This window comes from Cataglyphis hispanica, chromosome 3 (assembly GCF_021464435.1).
Source record: "Cataglyphis hispanica isolate Lineage 1 chromosome 3, ULB_Chis1_1.0, whole genome shotgun sequence".
In the NCBI taxonomy this organism is placed as follows: domain Eukaryota; kingdom Metazoa; phylum Arthropoda; class Insecta; order Hymenoptera; family Formicidae; genus Cataglyphis; species Cataglyphis hispanica.
In genome coordinates this window covers 2,697,031-2,721,056 of record NC_065956.1, presented here as the reverse complement: position 1 = coordinate 2,721,056, position 24,026 = coordinate 2,697,031, and the positions used below count along the sequence as shown (strand labels likewise).

The following is a 24,026-nucleotide window of genomic DNA, read 5'->3' as shown; positions in this document are numbered from 1 at the left end:
AAATAAGTGAAAATTCAGCTGTTCGTTAGCCACAAAATAAATAATTGTCTTCTGTAATCTAATTCCTATCGCTTGTTTCAAATGCTGGAAACTTTCCCAACGGAAAATTCAGGAACGTCTCAGTCTTATTGGTCTCACCAAAGATAAAGTTCTCGGCGAAAATGATTCGAGCATCAGAGAATTGTACCGCTATTAGGGCTTTGTAAGTACAGAAATTTTACGAGTACATATACGTATAAAGTTTTAGACGTCACGAGAAGTTGTATCGGGTCACGGAAAGAGAATCTCAGTGTAATCTAACATATTTGAGAGTTAACGGGTCACACAATCGGCCAGCTACGCGGTAAATATTAATATCAGAATGTTACGTAAAAATCGGGGACGATATCTGAAGGGTCAGAAAAAGCGCATATGAGGGTCGCGTCACATTACTAACATTCGCGAGATAGAGCTACAATTTTATCCGCATTATATAAAGCGATTCAAAACCAGATTATATTCATCGACGCTCTTTTAGATGAAGGCGAAAAAAAATCGTAAAAAAATTATAAACGCTAAATAAATTTAGTAACGGAGACGTTTTCCCAAAATTAATCGGCCAATAAAATGTAAAAAAAAAAAAAAAGAAAAAAAGAAATATGCGGCATAAGAGTTACTTGTCGCAGTAAAGAACATAAAATAATATCACTGTACAAATCGTACTTCGTACATCGCGCGCGCGTCGAAAGACGCACCACGCGTAAATCATATGGAAATAAACTCTAAGGTCGGTTTCCCTTTCCACGCAATGCGGTCTTGCGCGAGTTGTTATTTGAATAAGATTATGTAAAATTTATGCGAAGCAGAGGTCGATCCGTAAGCAAGGCAAACATAAAAACGAACAACAGGGACGAGCGAGCTGTCATGCTGGACAACCATCGCCGCGCGGTAAAAACGCATTTCTTCATTCAATTCGCGACTTGAAACTCACTTTTGATCGTAGAATTAATTGATTATAGAATGATATAATGCAAATTATATGTAGAATATTACAAAACTAACTTTTCTATTTTATTAATCAAAAAACAAGATTTAAATAGAAGACGTCTAATATGATGACATAAAGATACATCAAAATATTCATTTCTAAAATAAAAGTCGACGTACAATACATCTTCGCCGATTTCGAAATTGTAAGGTGTTTATGATAAACGATGAAATCTTGTCTTTTTTTTCAGTATTCATTGAACTTAAGACAAGATTGAATTTATTTTTCGCCTATTAATATATCGTTCATCGAAATCATTGTAACTAATTAACTTGTCTTGGTTAAGCGACAGTCAACATTCATTCAAAGGCATCCTAATTAAATTAAAGCTGAATCACGATCGCTTTTTCGATCGATCGCTACGAACAATCCGTTGCCAACCGCGCGAAGCGACACTGCCAAGTGTCATTACACTCCGGTATGCCCGGTGTGAGTTTAGAAGCTGGCATTTCATGTCACTATAAATTTAGCAAGATCCTCGTAGAATTGACCGAACGCGGCGCGACGCGTCTAAAAAAACAATCGGCGAGGCGAACGAAGGCATCGATGATTATGTTGTTGCCTTCTCGTCTCTAAAATTTACATTCGAACGATAATGACGTTCGTAATTACACGCGCATCTTATACGGTGAGGTTGACAAGTGATATGACTTAAAGCCGAGAGATAATACGATGATGTTAACGTTACGTATTCTTTCTACAGTCTAAATTTGAGAGTTGCATCTATAGTTTTCCGAATGTATCTTTATAATGGTATCTTTATAATCTAAAATTATTTTAGACACGCGCCGGTTAGTTCATAAATAAACGCTGCTGATGTGCACAATTACCGGCGAAGAAATCGAAAGGTGTTTTCTTATAAAATATGTAGATAACAGGAAGGGGGGAGTGAATATCTTTTTCTTTCAAGAATATCTTCTTTGTCTCTTACTTAGCCGCACGATTATACTCGGCTAGCAGTCGCACCTATACCTAGGTAATGCTAGGAAGACTCGTCGTTCTCAAAATAATCTAAGTGTTCCGCGCTGGTCCCATATTTAGAGCGAGAATATCGGACTGATTCGAGTACAGGTCAAACAGAGACCAAAGTTGAAGGCAATACACGAATATAATTATACTTAAATTGATAAATCATTTTAAATTTAATTGGCAAACATTATATATATATATATATATATTTTTTTTATATATATGTTATGGACAAACATTTCGTATTTAAATATACTTAAATTGGCAAACACACATATACAACGCAAATATACAGATTGAAACAATTTAGACGATCGAGAGATCGATATGAAATTATTTTATCAAAGAATGTCGTATTTGTCAAAATTATCTTGAATGTCTAAATACTCTGAATAAATGCGATAGATGTGATATATTCTTTATAGATGTGATTATGACTCTTAAATAATCACGTGGAATTAATCAGATAATAATTCCAAGCTTTTGGATTAATCAAGCAAGCAATGATCGAATAAACAAAGATGTGTCTATATATTTAATTTCGATGTAAGCGCGACATGATTTTTCAATGTGATCGAACGCGATACGAATCGATATTTCGCGGATGGAGTATAGCTTGAGGATCTTCTCTTGGGAAGTGCATAAAACGTTGAAAAACGACGATGCCGATTCCGGAAATGGAATCCACCATTAGAGAGTCTAACGCATAGAGGACCGACTAAACTTAGCGCTTGAGTTTTGCAGTTACGTAAGGTCCAGTAACCCGACGGCGTAAAATTAGGATAGCTCTCCTTGCTCTCGCGTGCGTGCGTGCGTACATGTGCTCTCCTATTTTTTTACGCGACAAGACTGTCTCATAGTTCGTTATATCCATCCATCATGCGGCCTCCTAACAGAATCCACCATGTCTGATGATGGATAATCTCTTACTCATTCCATACTTATTGGTGTATTGCGAGACTTATCCAGTTGTATTATTTAGTATCAGATATAATATTATATAGTATCATAGTAGTATATATTGACGTATTGCGAGGTTTATATTATATATAAATATCACATATAAATATTTTAATAATATTAAATATTAAATATAAAAATAAATAATTTAAATACAAAAATATTTAAATTATTAATAATGAAATATTTAATAATATTAAATATTGCATTACACTATTGATAGAGATATACATATATATATAATATAAAAAAATAAACTGCAGATATTACAAAATTGCAGACGCAATGAAAGAGATGCTGCATTGCAATAAATACATCAATATATATTAAGATAATACAGAAATAACGTTCGATACGCTGTAATTTATATCTTCAAGACAATACATCTATCTAAATATTTGTGCATTTGTATATGTCATAGATTTCTTTATGAACTCAGATTTTTCATAAATTCAACGTTTTATTTAAAAAAATGTTATAAAACAAATTTCGAAGATTTTTTTTTTGTATAAAAATATTACTTTTCGAAAAAAGTTATAATAAAATAATGCATGACACAATATTTAGCGTTACAGATATCCGAAATATCCTGCAATATTTTAAATTTTATACGAGAAGCGTTTTAATGATTATATTATATTATATATTTAAGTGAATTGTAAAAATATATGAAAAAATGATTATGTGGAAATTAATAAATAATTATTAAATATATTTATTTATTCATTCTCTTTTACTCATGCTTTCTCATTATCGTCGATTATTATAATTGTATATCAGGAATTTAATGAGTTAATCTTGCGCACCATTTTGTATTGTTTGACAGATTTATGGTGAAAGATTTATGGTGCGTAGAATAACACGAGGGCCCATCATGTGGCAAAATACAATTTTAATCGGAATTTCTAAGATCTTAAATATTACAGATTGTTTATAGATGTTAGTTAATTATAGTAGAAAAATTGCAAAAAGATTAATTTTATACGTGTAACAAACATCGAAAATATTTACGGAAAAAGAGAATTCTTCGAAGCTATATAACGGACTATGAGAATATATCCCATAGAATTTCAATGGGTGCCCCGCCCACAAAAGAATGGCCTATGAATGTTTCCGACTACGAAAAGATGGCGAAGAGTTATTCTATTACAAGAGAACAGCTGGAAAAATTCTGACTACAAAATGTTATAAGTTAAGCCTGACTCTTCTATAAAATTAATGCACGTTGAAATAAAAATAAAAGAAATGCTGTGAGAAATGGATGAATATGTGGTCTTAAATTTTTCATAAAATTTCGATATTTCTAACTATTTTATTATGCATTTATATATTCTATGTATATACTTATTGCTTAAAGGAATATGAAGAGTGTATAGCAGTTTCTCTTTTCGTGGTTAATTAATAATGAAAAAAAAAAATAAATAAATATGCATTACGCTAATAAAATGTCTATAATAAAATATCTTCCTTCAACAAGAAATCTACAAATCAAAAATTCTCTTAAAACATTAAAAATATATATATAAAGAATGTTTCATATAATAGATAATACATTTTTTTGTTCATTTCTCTCGAATTCACTCTAAGAGAATAAAATTAGTTCCTCAAAAATTTAAGATATTTTTATTTTATTTACAAACGCGCGAAAAGAAAGGGAAAAAAAATACATATAAAAAATTTTTTTTTTCTTAAATAAATATATATAATATTATGTTTAATTTTAAAAATGTCGCCAGTAAATAAATTAATAAACAAGTGTTTATACGACCAAACTGGCAATTTATTGTTTGATTATTATATCACGACGTTTCGACCATATGGTTTTGGTCCTTATCAAGTGAAACTAAAATTACAATACAATAAATAATGATAGTCATGTTACAAAGAAAAAATAGGATTAAGCAACTTACGTTATAATTAAAAAGTAGAAAGAAAAATCGAAATGTCAAACTGACATTGTGTCAACCACTATGTTTGGAATACTGAGATCAACTAAACGACCTTTATTAATTTATCGTATATGTTGTTTAAATTCTCTGTATCTTTTTGGGAATTAATAGTGTTGTCAAATTTTTTAATAAAAAACATATCAGCTATTTCTCTCTTTCTTACATGTTTTTCGTTATGTAGAATATCAGGCGCTGACCAATCGAAGTCATGATCAAATTTTAATTTGTGTTTGCTAATTACGGATAAATTACTTTCGTGCATTTTTATATTATTACAATGTTCCTTGACTCGGGTGCTTAAGTGTCTTTTTGTCTGGCCAATATACGAAGCGCTACAATTCTTACAATATTACGGATAAATTACTTTCGTGCATTTTTATATTATTACAATGTTCCTTGAATCCGTAATTTTGACAACACTATTAATTCCCAAAAAGATACAGAGAATTTAAACAACATATACGATAAATTAATAAAGGTCGTTTAGTTGATCTCAGTATTCCAAACATAGTGGTTGACACAATGTCAGTTTGACATTTCGATTTTTCTCTTTCTACTTTTTAATTATAACGTAAGTTGCTTAATCCTATTTTTTTCTTTGTAACATGACTATCATTATTTATTGTATTGTAATTTTAGTTTCACTTGATAAGGACCAAAACCATATGGTCGAAACGTCGTGATATAATAATCAAACAATAAATTGCCAGTTTGGTCGTATAAACACTTGTTTATTAAATATATATAATTTAAAAATAATTGATAATTTAAACAATTAAGATCTATGTTGTTATAAAAAATATTAGATCTTATTTAAAAGAAACTTTTTTATATTTTTTTTATTCAATAAAATAAAATAAAAAATAGACAAGTTTCTAAGAAATAATTTTATTTTTTAGAGTAACTTGAAGCAAATAAAAATACCATAATATTTATTATCAGAAATTTTTTTCAAGTCTATATATTTTAGTAAAAATTTAGAAAATTCTTATGCATTTTTTCATAATTGTAAAATTAGTAGTCAAAAAATGGCATTAATTCAAGCGTGTAAGTCATAGAGAAAAATCTGCTTAATCAAGAATTTTCTCTTTTCTGGATTAGAATAATGAAAGAGATTATAATAATTACATATTTTATTTATGAATCGCATGTGTATATCTAAAGTATGTAGATTATATAAATATATGCAAGAGGGAGAAAAAAGATGCTGCTACAAGTAAATATGCAAGTATGCAAAAGGAAGAAAGCTCCCACAAGTATAAAATTTAAAATGTATTCAAAAAATTAATAAACTCAAAAAGCTTAACATACAAAAAGCAGAATCGTATCAATATTGTAAATCAATGTCTTTAGAAAAATGAGTCATAAGTTCATGACATATTTATATGACGACACATCACATTTAATTTTCATCATTTGACAAAGATGCCAAAAGATATTTTACTTAATTTTCATCATTTGCCAAAGATGCCAAGAGATATTTTACTGACGTCTATTTCCTATCTAAAATTAACGCGGCAACTACCTTATTCCGAAAAAAATAATTATATAGGAATAATAAAATATGAAGTATTATATGATATGTTATATGATAACTATATATATATATATATATATATATATATATATATATATATATATATATATAGAAAGCATAAATTATTCATAAACGAGCTAACAACATAACGCGACAAAGGAAATAAATATACTTATAACGAATGTTCTTCTCTTTTTAAGAAAAGTAGTAGGAACAAATTTATACGCAAATTTGAAAAAAAATGGCGGACTTCATTAAGTAACTCTATTCTTTTTATTTAAATAAATAATTCCGCTTAGATGTCTGCTGTTTCACCATGTTGGAAAAATATTGTGTCTTATGATTGTCTATAAGAAATGTCATTGAATGTCATTATTTCCAGATTACTCCCCAAATTTCTTACGATTTTCAAAGTAAAATATCCACGTAGAGTCTAAAAATGCTTGGTAACATACAGACACATATAAACTAACCCTTATGCCCTTATACATATGCAAATAACTTTGATCCTCATTGTCAGTAGCTTAACAACAATGTGAGTTAAATCTGATGAGGTGCATGATTTTTGGTATCTGTAGATATCTCTTTCTCACATAAAATAAATTATTTAAAAAATATTAAAAATATTTTAACACTACTTATTGTTAAAAATCTCTTGAAAATAAATAAATCCAGAGCTACATAAGAATCATTTTAGGATAATTTCTTTGTTTTAAAAGAATTTTCGAAAATCAATCAGTACCTCACCTCATGCCCATAGGTATGGTTTTTTTTGAACAATGTAAATTACTTATTAATATTTTAAATTTATTAAATTTAAAAAAAAATTAATGTTTTTAATATGAAAGAAATAAAATGTATAAATAATCATAGACCTACAGGAAAACTATTTTATAACAAATGACATTAAAACCTTGACATGAAGTTTTTCATTCATCTACATTTATAATAACTATTTATAAATTTAGATATAAGCTATAACCTGTTATAATGATATATAAAAAAGTATACATTATATAAAGCAACACTTTTTCCAACAAATATATTCAAAGCTTTTTTTTTAAATGCTTTTTATGTTTTTTTATATGTTACATATCTTTCGGAGATAAAATACTAATTTTCTGTTAAGAAATATATAAATTCAGGATAAATTAAATTAGCGATTAATTTAGCTCTTAATTACGCCACTATCCAAGTTTAATTTTTTTCCCCGCAATCAAACTAACAAAAGAGTTGTTCGGCTACTTATTAATTACTTACAATTTTATTTAAATCTCTTCGCGCACGTTTACTATAGTATATTTCATTTATTTGTTACACACACACACGCATATATATATATATATATATATATATATATATATATATATATAATTATTTTCAATGACATTCAAGAGAAAGTGATATTAGAAGAAAGATAGGGCGCATGTATTGTCGTTTAGGTATCTGTCATAAATAAAATGTAAAATGCTTTGTGTCTTTTCATACCTTCTTTTACGAAGAGAATTTTGTAATATTTTAACCGTAGATCTTTCTCTTTTTATAAAAAATATTACCTAGAAACAAATTGTACAGATCTGCTAGCTCATAACATTATTTTTTGCTGAATCATTGGAATCTTGAAAATCTATAGGCTCTCAAAAACATTGATAGGACGTTTTTATGACCAAAATTGCGTTTTTATGATCAAGAGATTGCGATCGAGACTGACCTACGGATGATCAACTGAGCACATTGCATATGGATTCGACCAAGCTAAGATACGTAAATTACCATATTCAATGCAAAGTGTATTGATAGACCGAGCGTGTACGAACAGATGTCATGGACGTGATCACTGCGATACCTTAGTATGGTACGACCGGATGTAGGGAAAACTATAATACCTGAGATATTTGGTTTCTTTCTATTTTAATTTTTCAAATTCCTTCCAGGAATTGTATACACGTACGCAGATGTTAGTCACATGGAAATAGTGCTGATGTATGTATATGAAAGGAATCTCTTACAATTTAACAACAAAATATCTTAAAGATCTTAAAAATATTGATTAATTAATATTATATTTTAAAGCATAAATATTATATAAAGTATTTGTATTATATATGACCATTTATTATAACTATGTGAATAGAGAAAATTAAATTTCAACGATACGATGAATATTAAAAGTGATTCTATGAAAATTCTGTAACAATTTTTGCATATACCTATAGAACTAAATTTTGTATGTTTAAATTTTTTTAATTTAATTATACCTATAAAATCTAAAAGTTTCCGACCTAACTATGAACCATGAGTTTCTCTCTCTCTCTCTCTCTCTCTCTCTCTCTCTCTTTCTCTTTCTGTATTTTTATCGAATCAAAATTTTTTAATTTTACTCCCTTTATTCCAATATATTTTTCATAAAATTAACATTTATCCATACCTGCAGAGAAAATATTGTAATGTTGATTTCTTTAAAGACTTCATTTTTTGAAAAAGTTTTTAGCGAGCAGATATGAAATACCACCTTGAATCGAAATTCCACATCTTAAAAACCAATATCTAGGAGATAAGATTCAACAGCTGTTTCGAAAAATGGAAGAGATGACTTTCTCTCCGTTAACGAAACGAAAAATCGTTCTATTAATGAGAAGTTACTATGTTATCTCGATGTCATCATATATATTGCGATTAAATGTTTCGATGCGTCCATCGTTGCCAAAGAAAGAAAGAGCTATTTATGCAATAGAGATGAATATACTTGAACATATTAACCTTTCGTCAGTGGCTAATGCTCTCTGAGATCTGGGTCAGTGACGATACGGACATTTTATCAAACATGTATCTCTCTCCGCCATTTTCAAAGTTTTTAATTCATTATTCATTTATTAGAAAAAAAATGTAAAGATGTAAAAAAGACAAGAAATAAATACTGATTTAAAGCAATAATATTGTTATTCTATAATTGAAATAGATTCAAAAAATCTGATACAGATCGATATCACTAATAATTAAAATTTTGAGACTATTAATGATCATATAATTCTATTTTGATAATTATTTATACTTTACTAATGGCGAGTGCTAGAAAGATATCGCTCACATACACGAGATATAATTTAACAATATTAATCTATTTTAGCAGAAAAATCAAATCAAAGAATAAAATAGAAATCAAAGTTGGAAAATTAATTCGGATAAATGCTGAGGTTCAATGGAGTGAAGATGTAAGCCAGGCAATATAATTTTTCATTGAAAACTAATGAAGGGTAAACGACCCTGTAGCGCTAACCGGTTTAAAAATAATGTCACGTAAACGATACGCACTGAACCATCGAATTGAAAGTGAAGGAAAACGCGTGTCCGCGGGCGATATATTTAGTGAGATAGTCATGTTAAATAAGAAAGATGACAGGGTATACATATCGCAGACCGCAGACTCTATAAATTTTGCTTTCTTAAAAGACTTTTTATAAAAATTTGATGTTTTATATAAAAATATTAAATATTTTTGCGGAAAGATTAATTTGTGTTTTTCTTTTGTATGAGTCATGTAAGAAAAATTGTCAAAGAATGACATCGTCGAATTTTGATTACTGATGAATAATTGAGATTATATTTCCGTAAATAACATGGGTCATAGAAATATTTAAAACTTATATATTTTAAAAATGTCCTTCCAATGTATGGTATTATTCAATATAAAATTAGCAGAAATTCTTGCCTTTTTTAAATTATTCAAGCAAGATTGAGAAATATATATATAAAGGAATGTGTCAGAATTCGCACTTGAATAGATAATTTATAATAATTTTTATTCTCCCATTTTCGATGCAATAGAATATTCGTAATCTACAAAGTTTAAGGCGCAAGAAAAATCAAAGTCAAAATTTTCGACATCTGATATCGCGATTTTTTACATTTCCGCATTAAAGTTTTGGTTCCCGCTAAAATTCTTTAATAAATTTGAATTGTAAAATTTAAAAAAGACAATATGTGTATATAGAGGTAGAGGATATAGAGGTACTAATTTCATGTTTAGAAAAATGCCATATGTTAGAGTACAGCATTTTTTAAATATATTTAAATTTTAAATTTTTATGGTCCATGTTATTTACGGATATAAAAATCTCAATTGATATAAAATATAATAAATTTTTTTGCATTTATTAGATATATGTTTATCAAAAAATAACTTATATTTAGTGAAACTGTCAACATTAATGTAAAGTTCGAAAAATCCAATTGGTCTTTTTTTCAATTTTAAAATTATATTTGATATAAATAATAAAACACAAAGAGCGAGAAAAAAATAAGATGTTTCCGTACATAAGAAAGCAAATATTTTTATCTGCTAGGATCGAACTTCATGATCCAAATCTAATAATACTCAGTTTAACATTTTATATATGATATGATAAGTTTATCGATCAAGACTTTATCGAAATTACATGGAACGATGATAGTTTTTCTTCGATCAACATTTGACGAACGAAATGTCAGCCTTGACAGAAGGAACTTATAGCCCGCGCATTGCCATTGACGTGGAGCACGTGGTCGTCTGCTCTTACAAGCGACCTTACGGGGTTCACACGAGTATCCGCACGGAGTCTTCTTGACGTCACGCGCCGGTGCGGCGGCGAAATCACACACCGTCGAAAGCCACCACGTGCTTTCGACATACGTGAGTCGCCTACGCTCTCGTCGCGACTCTCACATCGATGTAATTCGTTAAAAAGCGCGTGATTCTAATGGCGAATGATGAAACAAATGTCGAATATTCGTCTCGGATGAATTTGTCAATATCTTACGCTAGTAATTTGTCAATATCTTACTTATGCTAGTATTTTCGTACATCATGTGACAATAAAAAATGACAGACAGCGTCATAAATCTCGTGCAATACGCATTGACATTGAGATCTTACGATATAGTATTTATGTAATTTTATCAATAGATTATTCAAAATTTGAAATGAATAATGTAGCAACATCCAATAATTACATATATATTGTATAAATATATTAGTTCTATATTAATAAATATAAATAATCAATATAAATAGATATCATAATTTAAAAAAAGAAAAAATTAAGATTTTCAATTAAAATTATTTATTCTTAAGATTTTAAACTGTTAGCAGAATTATAGCGGAATAATGCATATCGACAGATGCCACAATATTGTCTACGTAATAATAATAAATATTAAAAAAAACAGATGATATATGAAAAATGAAGAAAAATAAGCAGAATAAAACGTATAGATAAAAATATAAAAGTTCTCTATAAAATTTTTTCGCTTGTTACGCGAGAGATTCTCATTTATTATAATCAGTCTAAATTTCATAAAGAGAAAATTTCGATTCTTTCAAAATTTCATCAATTCAATCAATAATTGACATAATGCCGCATGTGATGCGTTTGAGCGAGTTATATTCAATGACATGATAAAATTTTCGGCGTACGTCATACTATCGATATGTGACTTGCCGAAATCGTCCGTGTCGAAACCATCATCCAATATATTCGAGTCTCTCGATACTTTCGCCGACAACATTAAAAAGTTACGCTTGTCTCATTGAACGCGTCGCGTGTGTACGACGTGACCGCGACTCGCACGCCGATTACAATCTATCTACAGCTACACAATCGCGTGATATAATCCGTACATGCCGGCCATTCATAAAAAAGAAATCTCCGCGCATAACCACGTGTTCATCGTCCGACATTTTCGGCGCATCAAGCGGAGCTTAAGATCCGCCATTACTGTCACTCGCGCGCATAATAAATCTGTCACCGTCGAAGTAATCATAAACGGACGGTTAAATTTCTCGATCATATTTAAAGATTAGCAAGTATAAACGTGTGTTCGAGATTAAAAAATTTTTTCGTTGAAAAAAAAAAAAAAAATATTTTTTCTATACCTGGTCTGTCATTGCCCATTCTTTGTTCTAAATGCATGGCGGCCGGCGGTAGCATTCTTTTTGACGCTTCAATGTCGAAAATGTGATGAATGTTTTTAACGGTCTTTTTATATACACTTTACGGAGTTCTTTCTTCTTTTAAAATATAACACACAATAGCACTCTTTTCTCTAATATAGGCTTTTAATCTTATATGTACACTTGTCGGTATAGTTCTTGTAAATCATCTACTTTCTCTCTCTCTCTCTCTCTCTCTCTCTCTCTCTCTCTCTCTGCTCCAGAGTATAACGTTTTCACCGATATTTTTGAGACGCAAAATGATACTATTTTACGCGTCGTGGACGCAATATAAAATGCCAATTTCCGTCAGTATAAAAACTTTTGCAAAGATGCCGCAATGATCCCGCTTGAAACCTCTCGACAAAACGCTTCGATTCGTCAGCTGTTCCAAATATTAAAAATGATAGTTGCGTCCCGGTAATCACTCCGTGTACATAAATATCTCTCTCTTTCTCGAGTCTTTTTCCCAATTATATCTCGACTGTCCCAAGACACGAAAATGATCCTGTTCAAACTTTCGCGCGAATATTTAAAAGCTACGACAGCTGTGCTCCCACTTCGACGTGAACTTGTGGGAACACATCGGCCGAAAACCGGTTCGATTAAAACACGATCGTCCGATTTGGATCGCGAGGCGATAACGATGGTAACGATCGAGAGGACTACACGACATCGGCATTGTCGACGGCGACGTAATTGCCAAGCCGCTTCCTCGGCGCGGCTGCATTTGACGAGGCAAACTCGTCGCGATGAGCGACAGCGACCGCAGCCGCCAACAGACCGTCCGTTCGCGATCGTCCGGACACGATTGCCACATCCGAGTGTCTCCCTCACCCCTCCTTTCGCCGATAACAGGACGAATGATCCCGAGTGTCCGAATATCGCGCGTTGACGCCACCGCGTATCGTTCCTTTTTTCTCCTCTTTTTTTTTTCACTCGCGAGAACGTGCGGCTGACCCGAATCGTATTCCGCTCGGCGCGCGACTGCCGGCCGCGGGAGACGCGGCTTCGCTTTTACCCCACTATCTTCCCGCGATCGGAGCAATGCGAAAGACGCACACACGCGCACACGCGACACGGTTACGTCACGTACTCGTAATGATAGTAGATAGGTAAAATCGTGGAACGCGGAGAGTTGGCGGGAAAACTTTACAGTCGACTAAACGAAGCTTGTCGCGAAATTATTCTTTGTCTTCCCGCTCCCTTCTACCTCCCTTTCTCATTCTCTCTCTCTCTCTCTCTTTCTCATCCAAAATATATTTAATGTTCTTATTTTAATGTTCGGAATATACTCCATTTGTATATTAAAAGACATACGTGATCATGTCTGATGGCGAGTGTCATATAGTATTTCTTTAATCGAAATTTCAAAATGCTTCGAATTAAAGTTTTATAGATCCTAAGTGCTGTTTGAAAATACATGATATTGAAAAATTATTTTAAAGCGAAACAAATCATTCTAACGGTTATATACGACAGCACATATAAACTTTCTCAAAGAAACATGAGATTCTCGCAGCGACTTTTATGACAGTTCTTTTTACCAGAGTCGGACTAGAGTGTGACGAACGAGGCACTACGAGGCCTCATGTAAAACATTTGAAGGGTCGCAAAATTGAAAATTTTCTCAATAATTTTTTACAAGAATTATTAATGTTATCTATATAAATGTAAAATGTATACTATAGACACACATATTCTAATTTTATTGTGATTTTCTAACTATATTGCGTTCGTTTGTAACATACATGTACACGTAATCTGTATGTTTGTAATGTATACCTATACACCTGATTATATATTTCAATTAAGTTAATATTCACATATATTAATATTCATATTAATATTCACAATTAAGTTAAATATTCACATATTAAATATCACTAATTAATATTATTTTTTATTATATTTATATTATTTTACATGCCATAAGAAAAATATTTTTCTGTTTCTAAAGGGAAAGGGGGAGGAGGCCTATGTTTCTTTTGCCTCAGGCGCCAACATGTTTAGTTCGGCTCTGCTCTTTTCAGTTTTCATTTTTATTGTCTAAAGTTTCTATAGAGATTCTGTCTACAGATAAGACGTTTTCTACTTTTCAAAGATAAAAACCATTGTATATGAATGAATATAATTGTATTTAAATAGCGACGAACTAAAATAAAAAACTAAACTATGTTTAACATTCTTACTTTAACGTTCAAAATGCACTTCATTTATGCATCAAGAGATACACATGGTTTAAAATGAAAAAATCATAGTTCGAAAACAGAAATGTTTCAAAATTATATGTATCATAAAATAATTTCTTTTACGGCATTTTATGCATTATAACAAAAAATTTGACGATAATCAATATGGAATATATTCTGTCACATAATTCGTGTTGTCTAAGAAAAATATCTTAAAATGTATCTATTATCAAATTAAAATTAAAATCGATTTTTGAAAATCCTTTTTAAGCAGTTTCCCTAAAACAATTCCTGAATGAAAAGCAATCACAAATCACAATTATTTTATATATTTAATTAATCATATTATTAATTACTTAATTATAATAAATTTATATTATTTATTATTACTATTCATTATATATTTATATATAGTTATTTATTATTCAATTAATTATAATAAATTCTATTTTATATAATATTTTATAATAATTATTTAATTATAATCAATAGTTTCTGTTTTTGAATCATTCAGTTTCAGTTTTCTCGAAGCATATTGTTTTGAAATATATGACAAATATTCGACATGTATGACATATAGTTGACACATATGACATATATTTAACATGTGCACACACAATACTATATTGTGAATATTAATATTTACTAATTTCATTGTTATTTAACAAAATTTCAATACCTCGATTGCATTAATATAGCGATATAAGTATAGATAAAATTGCACGTGGTATAAAATGTATTTCGAGTTCACTCCTATCTTTTTCTTCATTACACACATTCGCTTCTTATCAAAAATATAAAAAAAAATCGCGTAAAATCGAAAGATATTAATTGCAAAATATTTTATAATATATTCCAAATGCATTATCACTTACCATTATCGACAGATGTAGATGTCGTAGCAGATGTAGCAGATGTAGAAGATGTCAACATAATAATAAAATTATCACAGGTATCTAAAACTTTGGCTTATGCGTTCTGTCTCGATCAACGACTCTGCAGCGAATGATGTCGTTTTTGACCATATTTATACTAACAAGACTTTCAGAATACAGCGACATCTATGATTTAAAAATTTTTTCATATTTTCTTTTATCCCTTTTCCTAACCAATCAGCTCTTCTTTTCCAAGATAGCCAGAATTTCCACATTTTTCTTAAATTTTCTCTTTTAACTTAATACTTTCTTCGTTTTAAAGAATTCAGGACATAAATCACTCAGGATATCACTCAGGACATAAATCTCTTTCTAAAAATATCTCAAAATCTTTTGTTTAAATCTTTTGTAAAATTGTATAAAAAAAAGAAATTTATATGGATTTAAAAAAGCCAGTTTCTCCGATTAATTTTAATCTATAAATAAAATAAAAAAAATATATTTAAAGAATGATGAAGGAAGATGTGTAATTATAATCCAAATGGAAAAAAAAATTCGTTGCACAGAAAGAATTTTCTCTTAAAATTTATTTTAAAAATTATGATAATCATAGGACAATGCAGCATTTAAAAATATTTTATATAATTTTTATAATTTGATATATATTTACAAATTATATATATTTTATATAAATTATCCATTTATTGGTATGTTATAATAAAATATTAAACGTTAAATTTGATTAAAGAGTATCTTGTATATAAAATTTCAATAATTTATTAATAACTAATATTAATTTTAAAAATATTTAAAAAATCGTTAAATTTTATTTTTTCAAATAGAAAATAAAAAGAAATATTAGTATAAAAAGAAATAATAGAAATATAAGATACATTGTATAACTTTTATAAATATAATACGATATTTTCAGTTGATTAAAAAATATTTTAAAAAGTACAGTCTATATTTATAAAGAAATTTCTTTAACATTTTACTATACATAACTACAATATTTACATACCTAAAAATACTAAAAACAAGAAAATTTATAGTAAATTTTACGCGTTATTTAACGAAAAATTATCTCCGTAATATTTCTTATGCTGTTATAGCAAATTTGTGATTAAATATTTCGAAAAAATATATATGTTTTGAATAGTGAAAGATAGTAATCTCGACAAACGTATTGGAAGAGCATACCATAAAAACGTATACCATAAAAAATGGCAATACACAATAATGACATTAACAGAGTCGCTGAGTTTGAGACTAGGTACCTGCATCAAAGATCATTGTGTCGGCGCACGTATTGTATACCATATGTATGTTTTAAAAAAAATTCTAATTACAACGATGAACAGAACGCATAACGCAGCTAGACGACAATCGAGCCGACGGAACCGAAGAGTCTAGACATACTTTCTATTCTATTCTTCTAGTTAATAGCTTGTTAATCGATTTGCGGAAGAAAATTATAACAGAAATTACATTATATCGAAATTGGCAATGAACAAAAATATTCAATTTAGCCGTTAAGGGATTAAAATATTGAATTTATCGGTTTGCATCTATAATTTATACGGATATTTATAAAATTTTGTATATCTGCAATATATAAAAGTGCTATTACACTCTCTCCTATTCACCGAAAATATCATTTCAAAGAAAGTAAACAGTAAAGAAGAAGAAGGCGAGACAATTAACACAAGTGTCAAAAATTTTAACACAAGTGTCAAAAATGTTCTACGTGATGAAGTAAAATGTGCCAGTTGAACGAACGATATGTCTTATCTCCGGCGTCAACTTAACAGATAACTTGGCTCCCAAGACTCGCATCGTAACTTACAGATTATGCGACGATTACGTGATTTCTCTTCGTATCAGCCAGTCGATTTCGCTACCGAATAGAGTATCGCGCGTCCGCAAAATATATACAATGTCATCTCGCGCGACATCGCAAATCATAAATAAATTACGATTTTAATTTCTCGACTGCGCTTCAACGTCGTCAAGGTCTCGTCTGTGCTATGCGTTTTATTATATGTATATCTAAAAGTTTTCGTCACAAATATGAAGAAATCGCATAAAAACATAAAGCATAAAAGCTCTTCTAAAACTCAGTCAAAATATCTTTAAGTAATCCGATCGTAGATCATAAGCATTTACACGTTTCGTATATAAAAATAAAAAAAAAGAAAAACAAAAATACGATAAGATTTTCTTCTAAAGCAAAAATATTTTATGTGCAGACAAATAATTTCTCAAAAATTTTTTAAATAGATTATTTAAAAAATTTGTAGGACAAATCATCTCCATGTTATCGAAAAAAGAGAAAATTTATTTTGAGTCACAGTTTGTCATATGCCTGACATTTGTCTGATCACAACACATTCGACGTGGTTTATAAAGTCGATCTTTTAATAAACCATTTCTTATGGGATACAACTTTTTGTACGCTAAAACTATAATGGTTAAACCGCGATATCATCTCAATATCATCGTGTTATTGCAAATACTTTGCGATAATTATTACCACGGGTCATATCGTGTCGCAATTAACTCAGCCGTCGATTATTTAAATCATGAATCATTTGACAAAGATGATTACTTATTCGATAACCGTATCCTGTGTATAACTTTCTCAAAAAATGATAGTATAAATCGCCCTTATCTTATCGATGATGTGCTTGTACCACATATATTCTTATTTTAATTTAGTATTTCTGCATGTATAAACGTTGCATTTCGATAAAATGGAATGACGTAACTTGAAAATTATCCTTCGATTGTAAAATTCGATCAATCTTGTAGAATAATATCTTATAGAATAAATGACATAGAAATGTCAATATATTTAAAATAATTAATATAATTTTAACGAACACCGTAATTTATTTTTAAATTCTTCAACAACTAATCAAAAATGAAAGAGTAGAAATCGTTCTTATCTTATCATTCACTCTTATATTAACAATTCTCTGATGTTAATACAATAGAAAATGGGGTATGCCGATAAACAAAAATGTTAAAAGAAATACTAAAATTTCTCTTATTCTTTGAAGAACTTCCCTTAAAGATTGCTTTAAAATTATTTATCTTTGATTAAATTCCCAAATATGCATTATTCATTAATAATTTTAATTAAAAAAAAAAAATTTTCTCCTAGCTTTTAATGAATTGTATGTATATCCCGCAATGTAACCCCATAATAAGTATTATTTTAACCTGAAAATATTTAAAACACATAACAAGGTGAATTTATTAACGGATTCAAAAGAGATTTCACGTGTTAGATTCGCTCGTATGTCAAATTAAAATTATGACATATGCGACAATAACTTTGTTATAATGCTCCTCCGTATCGAATAGAGATATTGCAAGAATTTGCGCGATGTGTAGATAAAAATACGCTATGATAATATACAGCCATAGAAACTAATGTGAGATGCGGTACGTCTATGCGCAAATTGATTTCATCCCGACTCGGAGCGCGTGCAAAGAAAAAAAATGCGGGGTGTATAAACTAGATCACTAAATAAACCGTTCGCGCGTGAGTCGTCATTAACGCGTGCCCTCTAAATACCTTGCGCAAATCCGCGCAAGAGTTCCTTTAACGATTTAAACAAATCGTGAAACGGCTGGCGAAGAGATCCGTGCTTCTCGTTAGCTCATCGCCGCTAACGCAAAGAAGACCTCACATACACATACACACATACACGAGCGCGCGCGTCCTTTTTACTTCCTCCGCGCGATTCTTGTCCATCCCGGCCGCTCCAATTGTGTGCCTAAATCCCGAATACTAATTACAATACTAACTCTCGACGACGTCCTAGATATCATAAAACTTCGATTTAGAAATTAGAAAGTCCGCAATCGAAGTTTCGTCACCTTAAATATTGACAATCTTGCTTAGAAGAAAAAAACCTCGATAAGATATTAGATAAATTTTCTCTTTCTTTCTTTACTTTTTTTTTAAATTTGTATTAAGATACATTAAATAAGATGAAATAAAAAATAAATAAATTTAAAAAAAATTCTGATAACACTATCTCTATGTACGGTGATAATTTCAGAAAAGGGGAAAAGAACCTTATCAGGGGGAGAGAACCTTAGGGAGGAAAAAAAAATCAAGTCAAAATCCTGCCAGATAATTGACTACAGAGAATTAAATACTCCAGAAATAGATTTATGTCCAAAGAATGAAAAGAGTGAAAAAGGATTGAAAAGAATATTTTGAAAATTAACGGCATTCTTCCAAAATTCGAAAAGAGAGTTGAAAAATCGAAAGAATGGAATTATTTGCGAGTTTTATTAATTCATGCATTGAAATAAGGAAACTTTATTTAATATACTAATTTTACTTAATATAATAATTTTCAAATAAATAATAGAAATATCTCTCTTTCCTATAAGATAAATTACAAAAAAAATGACAGAAAATGACCAAAAATTTTCCCTTTCTTTTTATATATTTTCGTTAATTAATATTTAGTTAATTTATATTAAATATATATAATACATTATAAATAAAAACAAATTTAAAAACTTTAAAAAAAAACATCTAATAAATATTTCCATTGAATTTCTATATGATATATGTTTAAACTGATTTATTAGATAATTAATATTGAAATATAAAACATTAAGAGTCAATGAAACATCGACGTTATTCGGTATTCAAGTACGTAATCATAAATTTTTATTTTATTTAAATATAGCAATTGTTAATGATGTATAATAAATGATTCTGACAAGCGTGTTTTTCTCCAAAATCTACAGTTTTCCAATAAACTCTAGAATATACTAGAAAGAAAAAATGCTATATTCTAAAGATGGCCGGTTTAACCTGTTAGACAAAGAAATGTACCTCACATGATGCGTTCTTTGTCCTTAATCCTACATTGTATTTCACTTTCCATCTCTCCAATATGCTATAGAAACAGAATTTTGTTACTTAGAAACTTTCTCGGCTCGAGCTTGAATCCTCACTTGTTCGCTTTCCAGCATATTATAGAATTCAGTGTGCAGTTACTTTATTACGCATCGCTATTGCAGATTAAATTATCCATGAGCTTTGAATAATTTTAAATAGTTATAATATTTTTGAAGAGGGAAGGAAGAGCAGAAATTATTATAGTAGTATATAATTATTCAATACGAGTTATTAAAAAAAGAACCGCGTGCACTCTGAAATATTTCAAAATTTGAGATATTTTCGCATTACTAATCTCAAATTAATCTAAGACGACCACCGTTAAAATTCGATTATTAATTAAGAGATAAATAAACGGTCGCGGTGAGATTATAGAGTGCGGTTATGAGCATATTTGCGGTCGCGAAGAAAAAAATGAGCGGTAAGTTTTTGTCTCAGGTAGTGGAATATCGGTATGACACACGATGATGTGACAGACTAGGTCTCTTACGCCAGTCCAATGACCGAAACATGTCAAGGAAACTATCCGATTGTCGACGCGCGTAATAAAAAGTGCGTTTAACGATAAACGCTCGAGAAATAAATTGCACGGGACAAGAAACGAGCGCGCCGGGATGACGGAGAGGGAGGAAGGGGAGAGGGGGAGACACGCGAATGATTCACGAAAATTGTCTCATTTTTCTTCCTCTTACGCACGTGCTCGATTTTAGAGAACGAGGTCTACTTCTCTATCTTTCTCTATCTGTCGCTGCCCTCCCCGTCCAGCGGATCTAGCTGTCAAATTGCCAGGAGTCGCCGATTTTCGACGCCTAGCAATCTATTTATAAATGTCGTTCAGACAAACACATCGCTACTCGAAATGTTTCTTGGCGAACGTCGATTGTCATCGGCGCGAACAATGTAACGCAGATATCGCATTATGATGGATTTTGCAATCTGGCCCCCTCTATGAGAGCGAACGCCGTGGAGGCTCTGCCAGCGCGGCGCCTAATTATCTTCGGGGCCGAAATTTATCGCGTATCGGTAGTTAACATTTGTTCACGGCAAATAAACGTGCCGTTGAAACGATTATACTCTTACAGATAACGGTGAAATTAATAGTTTATCTTGGCAAACATGCACTTGTCAATTTACGAATTCTAACTTTCACGAAATGTTAATATCTGATTGAAATCCACAGCAATGAAATAAGATAAATTTATGACACGTTTTTGCATCAACAGAATCGCGTATAAAAATTTCGACATGATGTGTATTGATATATCTGTTTTATAAATTGTGGAAATTTTATTTTTTTATAACGAGGACAAACATAAATGCTTATATAAAAAAAAAACTATAGCTTTCCAATTATAAATTAATAAAATATTTTGCATCTTTCACACTAGACACCCTTTTTGGGCTGGACATGCATAACGAAATTTTATATACTTTATATCAAAGACCTAAGAAAGGATACGTAGGTATGACGATAAAGAGGAAAAATAAATATGTATACATCGAGTAACAGATAACCCACGCGACCCTCTCAACGTTGAGAAACAAGAGGACTCTATAATATTTCGTAATATAAGAAGGGAAGCAGCTTCCGATAGGATATATATCATCCATTCTTTTTCCATTGATAATCAAGACGCGATGTTCTTCGATTATTTCCAAATGTCATCGATCTTCGCACGTTATCGCAACATAATTATTGAAATACTAAGTCTCTATTACTACGAGTACCTATGTGTTTTTTTTCAAATAACCAGAGAAAATTCTCAAATCAAATCGCGCATTGAAGATGAAGTAACGCGAAGGAGCGAGAAGAAGACGCGGGGAGAGCGAGGAATCGCGAATATCTCTCGCGACGCCGGTAAATTCCGGGATCTAAATTTAATGACGTACAACATACACATATACACGAGAAAAGGAGAGAGAGAGAGAGAGAGAGAGAGAGAGAGAAAGAGATAGCGACAAAGGAGTGGGAGGAATCGGAGCGCAAGCGCGAGATATGAGCGCCGAGCCAGAATACGCGCTCTTTCTGTGTGTCTCATAATAAGTGTTCCACATGACGAAGCCGGAAAGGACCCTCGCTCTCTAGTGTCGCGACGCGACTGAGTGCCGGTATTTTTAATATCGTTCTCCTATGTTTAGACCGACGAATGGAACGTCAGTCGTCGTCATCGTCGTCGTCGTCGTCGTCGCGCTAAAGACGGGACGGGAAACGTCAGGTGTCAGTTATCGGGCGGCTCGCATGTCGTAGTCGAACTCTGATTTTGCGCGACGTACTCCAGCTTTCATTTTTTTTTTTTTTTTAATTTCCCAATTATTTCTCCGTTCCTTCTTTTTTTTTTCTCTTCTCGCGACTTCCGACGAGGAAGGAAAAGACAGTCGTGGATCGTGGGTTCTCGGCCGGCTTTGAAGAGCCTTCCGTCGCGCGAAGAAATGTCAGGACATTCCTCGTAGGTCAGCGAGCAGAACGATTTTAGCTACGGCCTTTAAGCCGGTTGGACACTTCGGACGCGAGCGTCCAGCAAAATCCGCGCGAAATCGCTAATTGCCTATCGACTTGTCTATAAAAATCGGCAGCAATCGCAGACGGGCATCTCTGCATGATGCTGTTAAAAGCGTTAAACTCTCATAAATGAAAATTTATATATCTCGATAATTAAGTTACAGTTTCAAACTTTCAAGCATTCAAAATTAAACGTTTAATAATATGCTTTTTTTCTCTTAGTAAAAATAATTTTTTAATCCCCCTTTTCTCCTATATTAATCTTTAATATTGTTATTTATATGATTATATTCCCGAATACTAGTTTTCAAAAAGCACTTCAGTGCAGTCTCCTATAACTTTACATTATAATATTCTACATTTTATTTATATTATAGTATTTTAAATAATTATGTATGTATGTAAATAATTAAATTGTTTTAAATCATTAAAGAGATTAGTTAAAAACTACCGTTAAAATTAAAAGTAGAAATTTTATATCAGGAGAGAGAGAGAGAGAGAGAGAGAGAAATTTTGATTGAACCAATATATATATATATAATAAATCAAATATAAATATTATCGGAGCGTTTAGCATTGAGCAGCGAGCGCGCAATTTACAGCGTGCATTGATAGATAGATAGAATATATTAATTCACTTATCGATTCGATATGAGATTAGTCACGACCAGAATACAAATGCGAGAACATAAATCTCATTAATCGATGATTATACGGAAGGGAAATCTTAATACATTCTAGACCGGTTGTGCGTATCAAGACTTGCAACTCTGCGTATAGTTTATCATGTGTATATAAAATGCGCGTTCTGAAATTTCTCGTCATTGAAAAGAATTGAAAGCGTGATTTAAAAAAAAAAAAAGAAAAAAGAAACGATACTCCGATAATATTTTTCGACAATTATTTTCTCTTTTTCTTAGATTTTTACAAATGTTGAAGATAAAGGAAAATAAAAGCTTAAAAAAATACATTAACATTTCCAAACCCCCCATATTCTATATTATTAGGATATTCTGAAGAAATAGAATAGCTCATAGATTACACGAGAAAGTTTAAAAAAGACATATGCATATAATTATTAAAATTATAAAAATGTACTATAATATATAACATATC

The 24,026-nt window shown here is 30.7% G+C and overlaps 1 protein-coding gene across 5 annotated transcripts in view; it reads right to left on the bottom strand.

Moving 5' to 3' along the window:
- LOC126848203 (iroquois-class homeodomain protein irx-4-like) overlaps positions 1-24,026 on the bottom strand; it is a 39,277-nt gene that overhangs the window by 8,818 nt on the left and 6,433 nt on the right. For 2 of the 5 annotated variants that reach the window (XM_050588885.1, XM_050588887.1), the window contains exon 1: positions 12,354-13,379. The exons of 2 other annotated variants lie outside the window; for them this stretch is intronic. In XM_050588885.1, the coding sequence (XP_050444842.1) occupies positions 12,354-12,408 (55 nt within the window). In that variant the 5' untranslated portion in view covers positions 12,409-13,379. Of the gene's footprint in view, positions 1-12,353; positions 13,380-15,477; positions 15,570-24,026 lie in introns of those variants that run through there. One more of the 5 variants, XM_050588884.1, reaches the window with a different exon arrangement.